Source organism: Eublepharis macularius, chromosome 3, assembly GCF_028583425.1.
Source record: "Eublepharis macularius isolate TG4126 chromosome 3, MPM_Emac_v1.0, whole genome shotgun sequence".
Lineage (NCBI taxonomy): Eukaryota > Metazoa > Chordata > Lepidosauria > Squamata > Eublepharidae > Eublepharis > Eublepharis macularius.
The window spans coordinates 59,332,636-59,345,812 of record NC_072792.1 but is presented as its reverse complement, the minus strand read 5'-3'; the positions used below and the strand labels follow the sequence as shown (position 1 = coordinate 59,345,812).

Here is a 13,177-nt window from a genome sequence, read left to right as displayed (position 1 = left end):
AGAATGAGAATAAGTTTTTAATTCAATACCTTGAATTGAAATCTATATAGATGCAGTTTTTGAGTCGAAGTGTTCTTTATTATTATTTCCTCATTATGAGATATATAATGGACTTTTGTATTTTGAAATATTATCTATTTGACAAAAGGTATAGTGGTTAGGTAGAAGTGGTGAAATTATGTAATACTGAATATGCAATAAAGTTGAAATTATTAATGTGGGTCCAAAACAGATTAGCTAAGAAATCTGAAAATTAAAATGTTGAAGGTTGAATATAAATGTTGAATGTATATATTGAATATGAATGTTGAATATGAATTTGAAACCTAAAATGTTGAATATAAATGTATTCTAACATAAGCAAGTATTACTGTATTTAGACAATGTCTTAAAAATTAATGAAGGGAATGTTGAGAAGAAATATTTTTGTTTCAAATATTTTGTTATATATAATTATTCAGATCCACATAACTGTTATGTAACCCCTTTTCTTTTTTCTGTACCCTCCTATACTATTAAAATTTTAAAATTACAATAAAAAATACTATTACAATGCATAAAAATGCCCAGAATAACCCAAAATGTAATATTTTTTTAACTTCTACATAACTAAACAGTACAACCACATCCACTATTAATTTACAGGAAGAATTTTGAATACTCTTGACAATCAAGGCTTGAAAAACAGCACATTAACATATTTTACCTCTGACCATGGTGGACACTTAGAAGCTCAGCAAGGAAATGCTCAGCTAGGTGGCTGGAATGGCATATACAAAGGTGAGGATTCTGACCCCCCCCCCCTTTATATATATATATAAAGCGCGGGAACACCAGGCTAAAAAGTACGTGGTCCAACACGGCCTCCAAAGGGCGCCACTGGCAGTGGACAGCCAGGTGAGCCTGCCTGTCCCTCTGCCACCAGACTACATAGCCCAGCTTGAGGGGGAGGGTGGCACAGTAAAAGCGATGTGCCTGCAAGACGTGGCGAGAGAGAGGCACCTGCTGCCCTGCAAGCCCGGCTGGAGCTGGGGTGCGCTGCTCTTGACGGAGCTGGGGTGAGAGCAATGCGCCCGCTGCCCTGCGAACCCCCGTGGAACCAGGGATGCGGAGGGAAGAGCAAGCCGGTCTGCTCCACCCTCCCTGGCCCCAATCCCCGCCCCTTGCATGCCGGCCCTCCCGACCCCTCCTGTCTCTCAGCCCTCCCCAGCCCTCTCCAGCCTCTCAGCCCTCTCCAGACTCCTCCTGCCTCTCAGCCCTCCACAGACCCTTCCTGCCTCCCCAAACCCCACTTGGCCCCACCTACCAGTCCTCCCCAGCCCCCTCCAGCCTTTCAGCCCTTCCCAGACTCCTTCTGCCTCTCAGCCCTTCCCAGACACCCTGCCTGCCTGCTAGCACTTAACAGCCCCCCCCCCGCCAGTCCTCCCCAGCTTTCTAGAGCCCATTGTATTTAGTTGCACAACGACCTTTGTTTCTAGTGTGTGTGTATATATATATATATATATTTTCCTTTAAAAAGTTTCTAGTGTATATATATTTCCTAAAAAATGTTTTCCATAATCTATCATATTTAGCAGCCTGTCTAATGCCATCTGAAGCACGGTATAATTTAAATATCTGGAACATCAAAAGTTCAGGCTGGAAATATCTGGAACATCAAAAGGAATGTCTGTGGTCCACAAAATTCTGACACATGCATAGTTTGTATGAAATATTCCAAAGAAGGCTCTGTAGTTGCAAACTAGTTGTTGACTACTAGAAGACGGGTTAAAAGTTTCAGAGGAAGTCAGTATCAGGTACTGGAAGATCAGAAATATTTAAGGCAATAGAACATACTTACATGCTAAAGACATGCAGAGTTATTTTCAGGTTCAATCAGAGCCAGGAGGCCCCATGGGCCCTGAAAATAGCTCCCCTCAAGCCAAAAAGGGGGCCTCAAACTTAGACACTTAATGTTTTGCCTTTTCACAACTTGTTTTTATGTATCTAGTATGTCATTGTTTTTTAACTTTTATTATGAGTAGGTACATTTGTAGCTGGGATGGCCTGGTCCTCCCTGGACCTCTGAAAAGGCCTGGCTCTTTTGTTCTCGACAGTTGCTTCCTAACAGAGGTTTGCTTTGGTATTCAAACTGGAGCAGGTGTTTTTGAAGCATCTGCACAATGTCATATTCTAATCAAGCACTATGCAGGTTTTCCTCTTCTTTGTTCTGATTGTTCCCAGTCCTGGCTTTATACTGTTTTTTGGGAAAGATCAAAGTCAAAGCAAGTTAATGTGCTGTATGGGAAGGTATGTATTTTTCAGGTCCCACTCATATTGGTGCCATTTTCCTTGCACTTATCTCCTGAGACAGCAATCTCATACCATCAGCTTTTAAAAAAAAATTAGTATCTTCTAATACTGTGTCCAGGAGGCACCCCGCATCCCAGACTCAGCTGCCAATGAATGAGTTCCCAACTCACCAATAGTCTTTGCTGTTGGGCCACCCTCCAGCTGCAGACAGCCTGGTCATGCTGTGGATGCCAAGCCAGAGCCAGCCAGCCACACCTGCAGCACCAAAGAACAACTGTCCCGACATGAGGCAGCCATGTGACCAGGTCATATGGCAGCAACCTCACAAGTTACAACCAAGGCATGGAACTAACGCACAACCAGCCAGGACCAGTGGAAAGAGCCACCCTGAAGCCAACCCCAGTGCCAACTCTAAAGGAAGTGTGAGAGCAGGCAGTTCTTGCATACCAAGCTGCTTCACCATTGAATCAAGCCAGGGGGAACTGGACGAGAACAGGGCAGAAGCCAACCTCTTCCCAGCCTCCACCTAAGGTCCCGGTGGCCATAGAGGGTACAGGTGGGGACTGGTAAAGATGGGAGGTCCCACAGGTGGAACTCCAATATTTGGTTCTCAGACTGACCTAGATGCTGGGGACAGGACTAGGGTGTAGGGCTGAGGATAGGAAGGGAAATTGAAGAGGGCTCTGGGATCCCAGCAGGGAAGGAAAACAGAGGAGCTGAGGCAAGATGCCAGAGAGAGTGCATGTGAGAAGTAGTCCTCCAGAAATTAGTGTGGGTAGCCAAAGGGGGATGCAACCTAGCCCCATTTTTCCGTATCTGAGGCTTGGGAGAGCCCTCTGGAAGAGAAATTGGAATTGCAGATGACCAGGGACAAGCCTCATGTGCCCTGAGGGTCACATATTAATATGACAGTTACTGATTTTTTAAAATTGTCTGAAAAACCCTCTGTGGCATGGGGAGGTGGTTATTTCAGGGGGCTGAGGAAATGAAGTATAGGGAAAACTACCATGTGGCTGTTCCATCGCCATTGCCTCTATCATCATCACGTGGAAGTAATTGATATGTATATATTCTAGTAATGTTAAAGTGTGAACCAAAGATGAATAATGTGTCTATATCTACATATGTTGTGTAAAACTTACTATCCTTTGGTATATAATACATTTAATTGAAAAAGTTTCTGAATTTTTTCTTATAGAGAATTCTTTCTTACGGAGTTCTGGAAAGAACAGTGTATGCTTGAACAAAAAGCCTAAAGAATGAAATGAGCATCTTTACAAATTAACTCAGGGATACAGTGGGAAAGTTGTCAACAGTTTAACTAGCTGAAACATTACTTTTAGAGAAATAGTCCTGTACATGTTATCTGTCCACAAATGTACCTTAAATTAAGAAAAAGCTCCCAGTTTTGATTTCTTCACAATAATGATGTCTGTAAGAATTTATCTAGCATCCCCAGCTAGAGCAGACATCAGTTACACAGACACTAAGCCTTGTGCGCTTCAAAGAAACTCCAACTTCAGCAAGTTATTTATTATCACATTCTGACAGGCATTAGAAACTTCCGAATTTAAATCAGACTCTGCACAGCCAGGTCAGGAAATCTCAGGCTTTAATATAAAATATAATATGAATTTATGTCAAAAAGGAACTAGATCCATAATCCTGCAGGAATAACATTTTTGAGCTGACAATATTTTTTGTTTCTGTACAATTTGACGGTAGGTGGAAAAGCCATGGGAGGCTGGGAAGGAGGAATCCGGGTCCCTGGATTATTCAGATGGCCAGGAATGCTACCTGAAGGCATGGTTATTAATGAACCTACAAGCTTGATGGATATATATCCCACACTGGTTCACCTGGCTGGTGGGACAGTACCACAGGACAGGTATGATATTGTTCCACTGAAAACTTCATCAAAATTAGGGCACATTAGCTGCAATAGGTAAACAAATAAAGGGTCACTCCAGGGCTTCTTGCAACATATTCATAATGTGTAGACATCAAAAACTAATTGGGCTTGGATTTCAAGATAGACGTGTTGCATGCTGTATTCTCTATGTGGTTTTCTCAGGCTGTAATTCTGGTAGCTTCCACATAGGGATAGGATGTTGTGGTTTATTCATTGTTGGTGCAACTGCAGATTAAATACAGCAGTGCATGGCAGGCTCCCCTACATTTTCCCTGCTCCAGTCCCCCAGAAGTGGCCACCCCACTCCCCTAGGCCAACAGAGCTTTTACAACTTTTCCCCCTAAAAAATGGTGTAATAGGTGCAGCAGATTTTCTGATTTCCCAGTTTTCATTTGATAAAAAAGTAAGTCTCTAGCCCCTTCCCTTGCAAAGATATGTCTTTCCCTTGTATCTCTACAAGAGGAGGGGCTAGGTTTCCAACAATTTGGAGATATTGGTTAGTGCTATACGAGTGCACGTTCCTGGCTCTGATGCACCAACATTACTTCTGGGAGTGACGTCATCATGCCAACTGTGGGAATGCTCCCAAGCTTTGCACAGGACCGATTCTTTAAGAATCAGCCCATTTAGGGCCCAAATCCACCGGAAGTGAAGCACAGGAGCATTCTCATGGTCAGCACAATGACATCAGTCCTTGAAGTGATTTCTTCGCTGCAGGTTGCATGGGAGGTATTTTACCTCCCAGACTTGTTCCCAGTGCCTTTCACCACTGCCAGCCAGGTGACGGTGGCATGGGGTGGAGTCCCCCACTGGAGAACTGAAAACCCTAGTGGGGAAGCAGAAAAAAAACCTGCTTCCCAAAAAGCTTGGCAGATAACCCATGTGGAACCCTTGTGTACTCTTACCTTCGAGCAAGCTCTATTAAACTGATTGGGACTTACTTGTGAGTAAACACATGTATAACATTAGGTTAAATGTGACAGTAAGGAAATGTTTGTGGCTGGGGGAATTCTATGAGTTGAATTCCACAGAAGAGGGGGCAATGTTTTGTAGATTCCCTCCTGCAGCAGATCTTTGACCCTGCCCCTGTTCCTGAGGGCCTCCTTTCCCTAGAAGCAGCATTTCATGAAACATTTTGTGCTGCAGAAGGAGGAAGGCAGTGTCACTATGGTGGTGGTGGGGAAATCCCTTCCATCCATTGGTATCCAGAACTTCCACATCTCAAGGGATTGGCTGAATTGGGATAGATACTTTTGGCAGATATATAGGGATCCTATTCTTCCAGTTGGGGCAGGTGATCCCCCGCTCCCAGCCTCTGCCCACTGCAACCACGTACCTGGCCAGCGAGGGGAGAGGAAAGCATGGGGAATGGGTCCCATAGGCAAGGGACCTCTCAGGCAAGTGCAGAGTGGGCATGGTGGGCACTTCCTCAAGTGACCTCATCATGCCTAGTGGTGGGCATTCTCCTATGATTTGGCCCGCAACTGGCTGAACTGGCCCCTCACAAAGCACAGGAGCATGCCCACTGCTGGCACAATGATGTCACTTCCTGGACAATCTCTAAATACATTTTTTGCCCCGCAAGTTCCCCAAGGCCCCCTGTAGTGCTTTATACTTAAAATAGCAAACACCAGTACACTTCAGTTTGCAAATGATATTACAAATGATAAATTGCTTGTATATTAATACAATGTTTGAAGGCAGAACTAATCTGAGTATGTGATCTGATTGTCTTTCTCTTGGCCACTTCAGGGTAATCGATGGCCGAAATCTGATGCCTTTGCTGCAGGGCAATGTGCAACACTCAGAGCATGAATTCATGTTTCACTACTGTGGGGGGTATATACATGCAGTGCGGTGGCACCAAAAGGAGAGTAAGTGTAAAGGCCTCCCATCTTCTCTATGATTTGGGATAAAGCCAAGTATTGATGGCTTCCCCCCACAAACCCCCTGTCATCTGTGGATGGAGCAGTGGATCATGCATTGAACTTGGACTAGGAATACTTTTGTTCCAAAATCTCTAATACAGCCATGAAGCCAACCTTGTATCACTAGCTTCCTTGATAATACAGGATGATGCCATGTTCTCCACCCTGACTCGTTTTGAAAGAAAGGTGGAGATACCAATGCCATAAATAGCATAAATAGATTGGAAAACAATCAAGTTTCATGTTGAAGAAGAAAATGCCATAGAGTCACAAATGACTCATGGTGGCTCCATCCAGAGGGTGTTCTAGACACAAGATGAGCAGCGGTGGTTTGCCATCACCTTCCTCTGCATATAGCAACCCTGGTCTCCCTTAAAGGTCTTCCATCCAAGCACTGTCCCTAGTCATCTCTGCATAGTTCCTAAACTCTGATGATCACAGTCTAAGCTGGGCTAGGGAATAATCACTTCCAGGTAGTGAATATGAATACTCTTGATAAGGTGCCTGATCTTGAGAATTCTACAGCATTTGAAATTCTGACTCACTTTCTCCTAATTCGATTTACATGGAGGTTCGGCCCACAATGGCCTGTATCCTGCTACTACACTAGGCAAAGCTGGATGCCTTCCTCCAGCCTAGGGAGTCTTCCGCCAACAGAAAAGCCACTCAGGCTAGAATAAGGGTTCTTCGGCTAGAGTAACTTCCTTGAGCCTATGATAGGATACTAGTTGCTGTTTCCCATTCTTCCATTTCCCTTTTGTTTTATTTTGATTTTTTCCTTATCACCCATTTTGCCTCTGTGCAAATCTGCACACTGACAAACAGTAGGGTAGGAGCTTAAGGATAGATCTGCTGTTGATATGGCTGTTAGGGACATCAGCCTAGATAATGCAAGAAGCATGCCACCCTGTCATTCAAAGCAGCAAGCACGAGGGGACAACGTTCCTCATAGTGTCTGACACTGTAGACAGTAGCCCTGTTCACATGTTAGAGCAAATGCACAGACATCCTGCATGTACGTGTGTTCATCCATTTGTAAGGAAGAGCCAGTGCATGTTCACATTATAAATGAAACTGGGATCATTACCTGGATAAAAGTAGGGTTGAGCAGCACAATCCTGAGGGAGGGGCTCTCAGATGCTTCGCTAATGAATTAAGGACCATAGACTTCACCACTATGTTGCCTTACCAACTATCGGTTGTCTTAAATATGTGGTCCTATGAGCTACTTGTGCTTCATGTGGTCTAATGTCAGCCCTAGAATTGCTTATGTTCTGTTTCAACATTTCTTCAACTCTGTATGGATTCTATGTCTTTGTAAATTGTGTTTATTTACCCTATGGCACTGTTTATGGAAATGTCCTTGAACTAGACTGTACTAATCTCACACTGTGTAATCTGCCTTGAGTCTCAGTGAGAAAGGCGGACTACAAATGACATAAATAAATAATCATACTAATTCTTTCTCATCAGGAGGAAATGTGTGGAAAGCCCATTATGTGACACCAGTTTTTCAACCAGAAGGGGCTGAAGGCTGTTATGAACTCAGATTTTGCCCATGTTCTGGAGAAGGCGTGACCCACCACACTCCACCTTTGCTGTTTGATCTCGCTCAAGACCCATCAGAGGCTACAGCTCTGTCACCAGACTCTGAGCCGCTGTTCCATGCTGTTCTGAAGAGAATAGACAAAGCTGTGGATGAACATCGCAGGACACTCACTCCTGTCCCACAGCAACTCTCTGTTTACAACATTATATGGAAACCATGGCTGCAGCCATGCTGTGGGACATTCCCATTCTGTTGGTGTGACAAAGAAAATGATGCTTACTTATAAAATGGCCAGTCTCTTTTTTGGTTAATTGATTAATTCAGGTAGTTTATAGAGTTTTCACCCCTTAAAAAAAGAAGAAATTTAATCAGAATACATTACTGAAAAAGTTGGTGTTCTCTTAATTATTTTATAGGGCAGTGGGCTTCAACTTGATTTGGGAATCTCCTCTTGTTCAACCTGATTTACTAAGGCAGCATCTTCTTCAGTTAAGTCCTTTATCTCATCATATCTGCCAAAGGCAACAGAACCCAGTAATGTCATATGACAATGACTTGCCAAATCATTTATTTTGAAATATGAATAATACATTTGTTCCATGCAAACCTGTGAAAACAACCATGTGCATAGCAAATTTTCAGGTATTTTCATACTGCTAGTCAAATTTCAGTGTTGGCAAATTGTCCTTCCATTTTTATTGGATGTGTTGGCAGAAGTCATTGTGCTTTACAGTATCCAAACATCCATAGCCTGAAAACATAGTTGCACATGAAATAAAAAATAATTGCATTGCTAATAACATTTATAATTGCATAATTTGTTTGTATCTGGAGGTATTTTTGTACTCCAAGAACATATTCTCTTGGGTGAGGCACATGTTTTCCAGGTTTTCAGGAGGGGCTGTATCTATCCACAGCACTTAAAAATGCTATCCTGGAGCTATGTGATATTCACTCATTGACAGGAACAGCGTGTTGTTCTTTGACGTGCCATCTGTGCCTCTTCTGAGAATTGTACTTGCCTGTTGTTTCATGAAAGTGGGCCAGGTCCTTTCCTGGTTGGGCTTGTGGCTGACTGTTGGGTTCCATCTTGGCTCTTTTGGTTGATGGTAGTTATGAATGCAGCTCTCCACAAGCTGTGGGATGAGTGCCACTGGTCTAACCTAATGAAGTCTACATCATCATGCCTCCTCCTCAGTTTAAGACTTACAAGACTTTACAATCTGGAGGTGGGGGTAGGGTTCCATCATGCTGTGAAACAGCTTTCCCTTTTGGAGAAAGCTGTTTTGGGGAACTGGCAGATTTTTTGGGAACTCGAACACTAACTATATTCATTATATATGAAAAGTTTCATAAAACTTCTAATAAAGGTACGACCCTTGTTGCTGTGAAATAAGTGACTGACTGTACTGCACACTTTTTCAAAAGATACGACTTTTCCCTCACTCCCTTATTGAACCTTCACATGTTGCTGGGAGGATTTTCGTTAGTACTTTTTACTGGCTTTGCTTTTGCTACTTTAGCTCTTAGTGCTTGCCCTTCTCTCTCTCTCTTCTTGCTGTTTGTACCTGACTTTCAGATGGGGATCTTTCAGCACGAAAGCGCTTTCATCCTGGAGAAAGGAGCCTGCCTAGACGGGATCTGCTCTCTGTTTAAAAGGTGTGTATTAGTTCCAAGTTCGTTGGAACGAGGGCCGGTGGCTTTTCGAAATGGAATAGCTTCGTCGGGGGAGGGGGGCGGCGGCAATCGTCTTTTGCTCTGGCAGTCTTGTTATATACAGTTAATTTGCCATTATTTTAATAAAGCGCAGTTCCGTAGCGCGGTGGAGTGCGCACGCGCTCTAATCGGCCTGCATACTTTCCTTCTCTCTTTATCTCCTCCCCCTCAAAAATGCCGTCTTGTGAGTGTCTGAGCGACTGTATCCTAATACCGGAAGGAGAAACAAACTTGTGGAAAGAAAGGAAAGCTGGAAACTCTCTGCGCTGTTCTTTTCAGACTCTCAGGACAGTCCTCAAGGACTGTTACTTTTATATATAAAATCATGAGTTGGTTTTCAGTTACATAAACGGCGGAACTTCTTGGCGTAGGGAAGGCGAGTAGAGCTGTTAACTCTTTCCAGCCCTGAAGTACACAATGTAAGGCACAGTTCTGGCTTGTCTCCATACTGAATAGGCTTCATTTGCTTAAGCTGTGTATAACTTTTTTAAAAAGTTGGCTGTGGGGAAAGATTGATATGAGTTTTTGTAAGGTTTTTTTTTAAGGGGGGGGAGTAACAATAATAATGGTATCCACAGCCAGCAGGGCTATCTGCAGGACAGACTTCAACTGTTACCATTCTTCTTCCAGCTCAGAGTATGTCAGTTCTGTGAGGTTGGCTGGTGAACCTTTAAAAGATAATTCTCAGCACTCTCATCACACTAAAATACCCAAGGAGGGGGGTGGGGGGTATGGAAGCTATGACAGTTAACCCGGTATAAAACTGCTTATGTTTATTGAAAGCCAGTGTGGTGTTGTTGTGTCAGATTATGGCTAGAGAGGCCTGGGTTCAATTTCCTACTCAACCATGAAGCTAATGCCCAACCTTTGAGGAAGTCACAGGACTGTAGTGAGAATAAAATGGAGAGAGAACCATTTTTACCACCCTGAGCTCCCTGGAAAAACAACAATCAAATTGTGACAGATTAGACAGTGTTCTGTGGGCTGATCTGGAGTCAAATGTCATTGGCAATACCAATGGGAAAGCATAACGCCAGTATACCTTATGATCCTAACACAAACCATGAAAAGACTGGCTCACATGAGACAAGAAGCAATGTATATAAAACCTGTGTCATTTCCCCACTGTTCTCCGATTATTTATTGTACTTTCTTCACACTTCATTGCTGATTAATATAAAACATCTATCATGTAAGATGCCACAGACTGACGTACAAGTTACAGTCAAATAACTTGTCACCTCTAGTGTGGTGACAAGGTAAGGGAAATTTTGCCATTTGTCTGCCTCCTTAGATTAATGGCCATGTGCAGATATTGAAGACCTCATCAGCAGACAAAGGGTATAACTCTGCTTTATTTGAATCATGGTGCACAAGGACTCAGCCAGACAACCACAACCCAAACCCCACTTTGCCCTGGAGCATGCCTGCTCTGACTTCTAAACAAAAGTTTTAATGTTTTGATGTTTGCCACCATGAAGGCCCAGTTTGGGTGTAAAAGTGGCATAGAAACATTTTAAATAAACAAAATGGTCTGCCACTTGGCTACTAGTAGCATTGTCAAGCCACAATAGGAAGCCCTGGGTGCATTTAGGGTGTGGGAATTGGCAAGCAGATGTCACACTGGTGCATTAACATTACTTCTGGAAGTGCCATCATGTGACATTCTAGGATTTGCAAAAACTCTGTGATAGAACCACAAGGTTTTGCAATTCCAAGCACATCTCATGACCGCATTTCTGGATTTCACTGGATGTGATGTTGGCACATGTATCCCCATTCCCCTGCATTTCCTGCCATCAGTGCTTCAGGCACCAGTGGGCAACAAACTGAGTTATCTGGCAACCCTAGCTACTAGTCAGCAACTAGCATTAACATAGATTACACCAAGTGCAGATAGGTGGTAAAATTAAGAGGAAAAAATGGGCATAGAAAGATAAAAGTGGTGGATAGATTAATTGCAAGCTTAGGAATCTGTAAGGATGAAAGGTGGACAGCAGAGGGGGGAGGGAGAAGAATGTGTGTTAGTGGACAGAGAAGCCAGTTAAGAATTTGAGAGTAAAGAGAAGAGGGAACATGAGGTTGCAGTGGGGAAGAACAAAATTTCAGAGAAGTCATTTAAGGACAGGCAAATCAAACGTGCTTGAAATCAGATAGTTTTGGACTTGGAAAGGGATAAAAGGCAGAAATAGAGTTTTATTTTTAAATGTTGAACATTTACAGGCTTCTTTTATCTCTTACTCTGGATTTATGCACTAATTCTTGCACCCTTGCTCTTTGGTTGTGCAACTAGTGCACACTGTCTAACTTATTTTAGTTAATATCATTTGTAGTATTAATTTCTGAGCCAATTTTTTACTTTCATGCTGACCTTGAATGAACCTAGCCCTACTTCAGCCGTAGAAATTATCAGGATCACATGGGAGAGTCCTGGGAAGGCAGTTCCCAAATGCTCTGCTTCAACAGGCTCCACTTTGTATTAAGATGTATTTACATGTATCCTTAGCATTCCACTTGTGTGTGATTTGTTATTCCCTTCTTGAGGTACTACATTCCATTATATTGTTTTACATTACATTAAGTTTTACATTAAGGTGAACCATCTGACAAACCCCTAGGTAAGAACTATGCTACTGCTTACTGCTTTGTCCAATTCACATCTCATCTTCCCTAGCCATGAGAAAGAGAGACATTGAGAGCCAAACTGATCTCCCCCCCCCCTCCAACACACACACACTTTTTTCCAATACTGAAATATTCATGAGGGGTTGTTTCAGTCCTTGAAAAGGCACTGAGAGCCAAGTTACAATTTAATTTCCTTTTGCCTCCAGAAGACTCTGTCAGTTTCACCTCCCTTCTAAGAGGTGAAGAGGAAATAAACCTTCTGAGCAGCAATCTCCCTGGCTCTATAGAGAGGGGAAATTGACAGAGCTTCTGGACTCTTTTAAAATTCAGTTTCCTGGTTAACATTGCAACTCCCTTCACATGCTCCTCGTGTAATTTGTCTCTTGTAGCTTAGCTCTGAGAGGAACAAGATCACATGGCATTTATAGTGTCACTGAGATCAGACAGTTGCAACACCTGGACCGGGGCGGGTCAGCACTATTGATACTTTTAGATCTTACAGCAGCGTTCGACACGGTCATCATAATCTTCTGACCCACCGCCTTGCCGATGCAGGGATTCATGGAGCAGCCCTGCAATGGCTGAACTCCTTCCTTCGCAATCAGGGACAGAGAGTGGCACTTGGGGAACAGATGTCCGCTCGCCATTCTTTGGTATGCAGCGTCCCTCAGCAGGCAGTTCTCTCCCCAATGCTATTTATCATCTATATGCACCCCTTCGTCCAGTTAGCCTGCAGATTTTGGCTGGGTTGTTACCAGTATGCGGATGACACTCAGCTCTATCTGCTGACGGATGGCCAGTATGATCTCGCTCAGGATTCCTTGGCCAAGGGTCTTGAGGCTGTGATAGTATGGTTACATCAGAGTCACCTGAAATTGAATCGCCTGAAGATGGAGGTTCTGTGTCTGGGTCATGGGGCGATTGAGCTGGGGACCCGGCTCCCAGCCCTCAATGGGGTACAATGGAAACCTTCACCAACGGTGAGGAGTCTGGGTGTGACCTTGGATGCCACACTTTCAATGGAGGCCCAGGTCATGACCGTTGCCAGGTCTGCCCTTTTTCATCTTCAACAGGCCAGGCAACTGGCACCCTATCTTTCGCCCTGGGACCTGGCCACAGTAATCCATGCAACGGTCACCTCCAGGCTAGACTACT

General features: G+C 43.5%; 2 protein-coding genes across 3 annotated transcripts in view; both read left to right on the top strand.

Annotated features, from left to right (window-relative positions):
• LOC129325548 (arylsulfatase H-like) overlaps positions 1-8,198 on the top strand; it is a 38,276-nt gene extending 30,078 nt beyond the window's left edge. The window contains exons 8-11 of the mRNA XM_054973271.1: positions 646-780; positions 4,018-4,180; positions 5,957-6,078; positions 7,606-8,198. Coding sequence (XP_054829246.1) covers positions 646-780; positions 4,018-4,180; positions 5,957-6,078; positions 7,606-7,967 — 782 coding nt within the window. The 3' untranslated portion in view covers positions 7,968-8,198. The remainder of the gene's footprint in view (positions 1-645; positions 781-4,017; positions 4,181-5,956; positions 6,079-7,605) is intronic.
• Positions 8,199-9,157: 959 nt separating this feature from the next.
• LOC129325547 (arylsulfatase D-like) overlaps positions 9,158-13,177 on the top strand; it is a 47,063-nt gene continuing 43,043 nt past the window's right edge. The window contains exon 1 of one of the 2 annotated variants that reach the window (XM_054973268.1): positions 9,158-9,340. In XM_054973268.1, coding sequence (XP_054829243.1) covers positions 9,261-9,340 — 80 coding nt within the window. In that variant the 5' untranslated portion in view covers positions 9,158-9,260. Of the gene's footprint in view, positions 9,341-9,580; positions 9,817-13,177 lie in introns of those variants that run through there. The other variant, XM_054973269.1, reaches the window with a different exon arrangement.